The following is an 8,505-nucleotide window of genomic DNA, read 5'->3' as shown; positions in this document are numbered from 1 at the left end:
TGACATTCTAAATACATTTTACACATGCCACCATAAACTGGAACTATAATTTTAGCAACCAACCATGCTTTACATAAGAGGGCCCAAAGGGGACATGGTGAGGGGCGAAAAGAATCAATAGTTTGGAGAATAAAATTAGTGTAAGTGGTCATGTTGTGAGCGTACGTCTGGTTTAGTTAAATTATCTTGGTAGTTTGGAAAAGCCATAGAAGGGTCATGAGAGAGGATTTTGCAAGAGCGCTTTGTTATGATCTGAAAACCAAGCATAAGAACAAATGTGATGTTGTTGAATTCAGAAAAAAACAAAAGACCAATCAATCTCTCCCACAGGCAATTGTTTCGATCTCCAATTCTACAACGTGGAATTAAATTGACCTTCATTTCTCTGGGATCAAACAAAACTACACAATTTTTTTTCTATTAACCAATGACTTTTCCCTTCTCCCAATGTCTGACGCTCTAAGATTTAGAAGTACATATAGGCGTGTCAGTGACGGACAAACTTGAAACTTGAACCTTAGGCAAATATGTATGTGTGTGTGTGTGTGTGTGTGTGTGTGTGTGTGTGTGTGTGTTAACAGGGGTGGGGGGAGACGGCAACATTACAGCCATACTCAGTTGGATTAAGTCAGTGAATTCTATTGTTCATTTGGAGCAAGAATGGAATAAAATGTGAGATAGAGCTTAGGAAAGAGATGAAACAACCACACCCCCCCCCCCAAAAAAAAGAGTGAGAAAAGGGAGGATAGCATTGATGTAAAGACTGAGAGAACACGAGAATTAGGAAGAAAAAGAGAAGGGAGATGTGCCAGAAGCAGAGCTAGTAAATGAGTCATCGAAGTGGATCCGCTATCAGGTCTATTCTAACAGTGCTACAAGTGAATGGATGCCTTAAAGGTTTGGCTGAAAATGATTTCTCATTTTCTTGCGATATCCCCCCAGGTAGACATTAATGCTTTAGTTATGGACTTGACTGTAAAAGCTCCTGAAGTAATGTGGTGCTTGTCTACCATAAATATGAATGTATATGAACACTGTGATTTCAATGGGGCTGCTTTTATATGGTGAGGAGCCTATTTTTTTGCAAATAGTCAGTAAAGTTGATGTTATGTGCCAGGTCGTCACCCTGTCTGCAGAATCAACTCGTCAGGAGCTGCGGATCACAGCTGAGACTGTGTTCAAAAGTGATCGTTTGACCCATTTGAAAACCCACACACAGATGTGCATGCACATACATACACTCACAAAGCCGCAGTGGTGAGTGAGGACACACACACAAAGTACTTATATATATGCGCCAGGCTTCATTTCTGCTCTGTTGAGTCTGTTCGTGTCACAACTTTGCAAATGTTTTAGCCATGGGGACCTGAGCACTAAATTTGCACAAATTCTCTTCCCAGCCTTTGGTTGGAACAGTGGGTTTTGAAATGATAATGAATCTGTGGGCCAGGATCTCCCACATGGCACCATGTCTAGTGTGGAGAAACAGAGGAACTAGAATAAGGCAGCCCTAGAAAGCAGCAACACTTCTCTCTGTCAAAAGTAAGAGTCAGATTCTGGCTGAACTAGATATCACCTTTAAAGCAGACTCTGTTTCCAACTAGTGTTACTATGAATATATATATTTATAAGAACATCAATAGACAGCTCTCGTTACAACTGATTTGTAGTTCAAAGTCTTCATGTCAATCAGTCTCTCTCTTGCACAAGCAACAATAAAACCTGCACTCTGAAAAATTGTTGGGTGGAGTGATAACCAACCTCACATGACATAATCCGTTATGACATACTCCCACTCCTAACACGTGATTAAAATTGTTGATCACTGGTGTACTAAACAAACACACCTGAATCTTTCTTTTACACACACTTCATCATAAAGGTGAGCTGTCACATGTTGCTAAACTCTCCTAAACAAAGAGGGAGGTGCAGTTTGCAGGTCAGATTCCACCGTAATATAACTGCACAGCTGGAACACTCATCATCCGGTGTCGGAGTGTGAACATGACTGTGACAAGTCCAGAGGAGATGAAGCCAGCGAGAGTGTTGCTGCATCCTCTGGGTGCAGCAGCTGCTCCTGAGCAGGAGCTGCTGTGCATCTTTGGGACAGGGGATTTAGGGCGCTCCCTGGGCCAGCGTCTGCTCCAGTCTGGCTACGGGGTGGTGTACGGCAGCCGCAGACCACACAGCTGTGGCCCCTTGCCTCAGGGAGCTCAGGTACAACCCATGGCACAACATAGTTGGATTATGCAGCAATTAGTTTATCCAAATTTACACCAAAAAAAGAAAACAAGCTAAAACATGTGTTTTAACATCCTGAATGCGTGTGTGTGTGTGTGTGTGTGTGTGTGTGTGTATGTGTGTGTGCGCGCGCGCGTGTGAACAGGTGATGAGCCACGCAGCAGCAGCCCAGTCAGCCAGCCTGATCTTTATTTGTGTTCACAGAGAACACTACGAATTCCTGGAGACAGTGGCAGCTCATCTAAAGGGGAAGGTGAATGAATGGCTGGTTGATAAATCTGTTTGAGAGAGGTGTTGATTTATTTTAACTCTCATTTTGTAATTTGTTGTGCTGCTGAACTGTGCTGGGGTCTTGGTAGTGTAATATGCTGTCCCTCTCGAAACACATATTCAACATTACAATCCCGTATGAAGGGGTGTGTATTTTTTGCAGGACTGTTATATTAGATTTAGCTATCAGTTTGTGAGTGGAATACAGCAACAATTCATTTGTAAAAAATGAAAACAGTATTACTCCACTGTTGCGCACCAAAGTCAACACCTTATTTGAAGCATTATTCCTGAGGCTGTAGAACATAACCAGATTCTGCCTCTTTTCTTTTGTTTCATCCTTGCTGCATTGATTACAGGTGTTGGTGGACCTTAGTAACAACCTGAGGAAAGACATGTATCCAGAAGCCAACGCTACCTACCTGCAGAGGTGAGAAATTCCCCTGACAAGGAAGTGAAGGGTGTCTTTCATTGTACTGGTAAATAATATATGGGAATAATAAAGTATATTTGCAGTCTTCTTGAAAATTGAGGTTAAGTTTATTATTTTTTCTGAGCGAATCTTGCTGTCAACAACCTTTTTCAGATGCCGGAAGTCTTATCCTGGAGAGATATATTTTTGAGAAAATGCTTCTAAACACCACTTAGAGCGTGAGGCATCAAAATCTCTACCTGAATACATAAGAAAGAATCGCTGCAGCTCTCTCGGTTGAGTGGGATGCTGTGTATCCAGCCAGTTGAAGTGAAAACACTGACTCAGAGACCCTTACCTCTCAGTCTGTTGTTGTTTTTGTTGTTGTTGTTGACGACAGATAAAATACACAAACAACTAACACCTTGGCTGTTCGCTCTCCAGATTGGTTCCTGGTGCAATTGTAGTTAAAGGCCTTAACACGCTGTCTGCCTGGGCCCTGCAGAATGGTCTTCTGGCAGGAAAACAGGTAAGTGGAAATAAGAAATGGAGGATGTCAGCAGGATCAAAGCGAACTGGAGCCAGCAAGCTGTGAAGCCTTAAGGGAGGCTTTTGTTGACTTAAGTAAAGATACAAAGACTAACAGGAAGGGATCTAACTATAAATGGAAGAAATCTCTGCCTGCCTGCCGTTCTATCTGTCTGTCTGTCTGTCTGTCTGTTGAGGAGGTGTAGAGAAAAATTTGATGTCTGGGATCTGAGAGGTTTGAGACGACTGTCAAAGTGACTGAGATAAGAGACGGGATACTGGATAGCTTTTGGAATGACAGACTTAAAAGCTCAAAAGACGACAGACTGAATGATGACACAGCCTTGATGCTGTGCGCCTGTGGATGTGGCAGCCAAAACAGTCAGAGATCAAAAATGACAGAATTTGGACATTGCACTGACTGAGATCAAAGTCAGAGATTAGAGATTACAGAGAAAAGAAGGCACAATATATAGTGGAGGGCCATGTCAAAGTCATGCCTTGCTTTTTATGATTAGATGGATTGGATATTTTGTGGTGTGTGTGGGTGTATGTGTGTGTGTGTGTGTGTGCATATTATGATATTAAAGAGCAAGCCACACTGTAAACAATACAGGAGTACCCTTCTAATGAGACACACTCTACACTGTGAAGAATTTTGGAAAGCAATTGATTGCATTTGAGCAGATTATTGATTTTGCCATCTTCCCATATCAAGGCAAGTGGAAATGAGGACAGTACTTGTTTAAACACACACACGCAAACAAACACACTTTATGATGTTACAAAGTCAAAAGACCAGTGTTTATTGCAGCTTCCGTTTCACAGCTACAAAGAGAAACACAAACATGCTGGAACCCCTGGAGACCAAACCTGAATCTGCCTCAAATCCTCTTCCACACAAACAACCCCCATACATACAGCTACAATCACACTTTCACACGCATACCGATACAACTGCAGTGCTCTATTTTCTTTGAAAACAGGTAGCAGTGAGTCAATGGCAGGTGTGTTTCTTCATGAGCGTAAGTGTAGCTACAGCATATATTCATGCACAGATGCTGGTAAGTGTGTGCTATTCCCTGGCTGGCCATTTGATTAGATCCACGGTGAGGCTGTGGTTCTGTCACATTTACATTCAGATGGAGATTTACTCTGTCGCCTGTCCCCTGCTGTTACTGGTGCAGTAATGTAGGGAGACATGGCTGGCTGCCCGGTCACTTATACACACCTGGGGGAAAACTGCTCAATTCTACTGACTCTGCTACATGCCTGTCAAGTTCCTCTCTCTCTCTGCCCCCCCCCCCCCATTAAAACAAGAAACAACTTAATCGTCTTATCAGAGCCATGAGTGTGGCAATACGCTTCAGCATGGTGAGATCTAAAAATGGGATCATATATTGAGCAGTACATGTCATACGCATGTGTCTTTCATAGTCATTCACCTCCGGGGTCTTCATCTCAACTTCTATGACGCTGCAGAGGGAGAACTACAAAACACGGTGATGTGTACACACACACTCTGGGTGATCATGTTGCTGTCATGCACTGGATCATCTAAATGATGCAAGGGAGTCACTTGACAGTAATTTTAGAGTAATAATTAACAACTGAATAAGGTGATTAGACTTTACTTCGATTGAAAATGAATGGCATGAAGTACTGGTGGTGGTGTCTAAGAAAATGAAGCATCAACATGCATAATAAAATTACCTTTATTATTAATAGTCCTCATTTCTACTAAGATTTAAGACTCGTCGTGTACTTGTCAAGAAATAACAAAAATCCATCCATATCGATTTTTTTGTTTGTTTTTGTTTTCGTGTAAAAGACTGCAGCAACTGGAATGGACATTTGATGGGAGTCCCAACCAGAGGAAATGTACTTGCTGGTTTTAAGTCATAGTCAAACCTTGTCCACCCAGTGGATACAGGAAGTAATCCCGTTTTATCAAACCTGATTTGGTTTGCTACATCTGTCATGTGAGATTGGAATAATCTCACATGAAAAGTCTCTTTCCTCATCATGTGACAACGCAATCCCCCCAGACTATCAAAATGACAGAACCACCGTAGAGACATCTTAGTTTGTGCAGCAGGGTGATCAGAACAAGTGGATCCAGGGTGGTTGGTTAAAAGCTCTGCTCCACGCTACTCATGGAACTGACTAATGTCCCCAGTGTGTTTCAAGTTTTAGGCTAAATTTCACACACAGAGGTACAGCTGGTGGTGACCAAAGAGCTTTGAGGTGATCCAAGGCCAAAATAACAAATCTCTCTAGCTCACCATGGGAGATAAACAGCAGAATAAATCAATTAAAATTCAATAGAACCTTCATAACTAAACATGAACGGGAGCAAAATTGCTATTAACATAAATGGCAGCTGACCTCTACTGTCAGCCAGTGGCTAAGAATGGAACCTGTTACACATGGACTTGAGTCATGCAGCCCACGGACAGACTCTGGGTTTGGAGGGAGGAATGAGATCGCACTGATGCTCTTGATCATGATCGTGCGCGTCAGTCCTTTAGTTCAAAGCGATAAGTGAATACACAGGAAGCCACGTGTTCTTGTTTTTTCATAAAACAAGAATCATTACAGTGACAAAACTTTTGAATATCACCAACTGTGTGAAAGTCATACACGTGTCTTTGCGTCAGGTGTACCTGTGTGGCAACTGTGCAGAAGCCAATCGGGCAGTAGCAGAAGTAGCCACCAAACTGGGCCTCTATGTTCTGGACAGGGGGTCTCTGTCTGCAGCCAGAGAGCTGGAGGATTTCCCTCTGCGTCTTTTCCCAGAGTGGAGGTTGCCGTTACGAGTTGCCATGGGCCTCACCGCCTTCTTCTTCTTCTATCTGCTGATCAGAGATGTCATCTATGCATATGTTGAACAGGACAAAGACATTTCCTTCAGAATCATGGTCTCTCTGGCCAACAAGGTAAATTTTCACCAACCTCTTTATTGAGCGTCATGTAGATTTGAGCTCCCTTCAACAGATGTGGGTTTACTTTGCATCTTTCAGGTGTTTCCCATTGTGTCTCTCATCATGTTGTCTATGTGTTACCTACCTGGTGTTATAGCTGCCTTCATCCAACTCTACAGGGGAACCAAATACAGGTGAGACATCGAACCATGAATCACCCTGCTTGTCAAATTGTTGTGAAAGATGCGTTAACATCCAACATATGCATCTTGATCCAGGAGATTCCCTGACTGGCTTGACCGCTGGATGCTGTGTAGGAAGCAGATGGGTCTGGTCGCACTAGGCTTTGCTTTTCTCCACATCATTTATACATTCATCATTCCGATTCGCTACGCTGTCAGACACAAACTCATCTCACGTGTGGTGGATGAGGTAGAGTACCGGTTTCAATCAATGCAAATTACAAGTCAGTATTCATTGTTTTCAAGGTGTGTTCTTCTTTCTCTTTTAGATGAAGAACAATAAAACCACCCCATTTGACTTTGATAACACTGAGGCATGGGGCACAGACTCCTTCTATGTGCTGGGAATCCTGGGCTTCTTTCTTTATGTCCTGCTAGGACTGACATCCCTGCCGTCCGTTGGGGGCTCACTCAGCTGGAGGGAGTTCAGCTTCATTCAGGTCAGAGCACAGTTGGAAATGCAAAATCCCTTTTGTGTGCATGAGAGTATGTGTGTTCACCTTTAGGCTTATAAACATTATCAGTCATGTGCTTACTATCAGTGAAAATGTCTTTTATAGCCTTTTTGATAAACTATATTTGGAGTTCCCAAGTTTTCATCAGAGTTATTAGAGTGCTCGTAGAGGTTCTTATCTCCCTGGAGCCTAGTTAACTAACTCCCTAACACAGGCGCAGAGAGAGAGAGCTTGGCTGGTTTTAGCTCAGGATTTTAAATGTTAAGTTATTCATTAAATAGAATTATGATACCTACTATAATCCCCAGGGAGAAGGTTGTTAATACAGGTCACAGGCCTATTTGTGTAAAGGTCAGGTCCATAGGTAGACCCAGAAAGAGAGCGAGAGACTCAGAGATAGAGAGGTCGAGGTCAAGATAATTGATCTTAAGAGAAAGGAGAGACGTAAAATAACAGGAGCACATTTATTCTAGATGTGAACTGTCAACAAAATAAAAATACATTCTTGACTATGCATGCAGCGGAGGGATTTGCTTTTCTAAATTGGTTAAATCAAAGCCTTGGTTATCATTTGTGGAGTGCAACTGTACAAAATTTATATTGAATGTTTCCATATTGTGCCCTTATTGTAAGCACTGTAGCTGTGGTCCATAGCCAAGTGCTGTGGTGTAAATGGAAGTATAATATGCAAGTAATTAGCAATAACCAAACCTAAAAGGGCAATTGTGTAAAAAAAAATTCCGCAACAGCAGTGAAACAATTTATAGTCAAATTGATTTGATTTAAAAGTCAGCTGAGTAGTTTGTATTGTACAAAAAAAAAACCTCCACAATCTGGTCGGCAATATTTACATTATATCATGTTTGAAAAGACAGACTTTCATCATGCAACATTTGTAAAACGCGCACACACACACACACACACACACACACACACACACACACACACACACACACACACAACTACTTCAGAGGTGCTGGTAACCAGGCTCATCTTGTTTTTGCGAAGCTGAGTTAACAAACTACTTGCTGCAGAAGAAAGGTAATAATCTAAATATGGGCAGGAGAGTGACACAGCAGGAATGTTAATTCTTTCCCTTCATCATTCAATGATTTTTCCATTTTTTCTTTTTTCAGTCAAAGCTGGGCCACTTGACTCTGTTCATATGCACAGCGCATGGCTACATTTATGGGTGGAACAAATTTCTCCGTCCTGCCACGTATAAATGGTACACCCCTCCTGGCTACATGCTGTGTCTGGTGGTGCCTTCTGTGGTGCTGGTGCTCAAAGTGCTTCTCCTCCTCCCTTGTGTGGACCGCACGATCACCCGCATCCGGCAGGGCTGGGAGAGGAGCCAACCAAGAGAGGAGGTGGGCGAATACATTGCCACCAACCTGTTTACTCCCCCTGAAGCCATCAGGGTTGTTAAATGA

At 42.5% G+C, this 8,505-nt stretch overlaps 1 protein-coding gene across 1 annotated transcript; it reads left to right on the top strand.

The window, feature by feature from the left end:
• Positions 1-2,004: 2,004 nt before the first annotated feature.
• Positions 2,005-8,505, top strand: LOC147253417 (metalloreductase STEAP4-like). Its single transcript, XM_086218788.1, has 9 exons — positions 2,005-2,217; positions 2,387-2,494; positions 2,871-2,941; positions 3,368-3,452; positions 6,112-6,390; positions 6,475-6,569; positions 6,654-6,807; positions 6,887-7,057; positions 8,209-8,505. Exons 1-9 carry the CDS (start codon positions 2,005-2,007, stop codon positions 8,503-8,505), a joined length of 1,473 nt encoding a protein of 490 aa, XP_086074914.1.

This window comes from Aulostomus chinensis, chromosome 11 (genome assembly GCF_037954235.1).
Source record: "Aulostomus chinensis isolate RoL2024-O1b breed Wild chromosome 11, RoL_Achi_v1.0, whole genome shotgun sequence".
Taxonomy (NCBI): domain Eukaryota; kingdom Metazoa; phylum Chordata; class Actinopteri; order Syngnathiformes; family Aulostomidae; genus Aulostomus; species Aulostomus chinensis.
The sequence above is the reverse complement of the archived record's forward strand: the minus strand, read 5'-3'. Positions and strand labels throughout refer to the sequence as shown.

Excerpts from the sequence above, each read along its gene's own strand:
- LOC147253417 (XM_086218788.1), top strand. The coding sequence starts at position 2,005 with ATGACTGTGACAAGTCCAGAGGAGATGAAGCCAGCGAGAGTGTTGCTG. Across the intron at positions 6,391-6,474 it reads TGGTCTCTCTGGCCAACAAG|GTGTTTCCCATTGTGTCTCT; the intron begins GTAAATTTTCAC and ends TGCATCTTTCAG. Across the intron at positions 7,058-8,208 it reads GGGAGTTCAGCTTCATTCAG|TCAAAGCTGGGCCACTTGAC; the intron begins GTCAGAGCACAG and ends TTCTTTTTTCAG.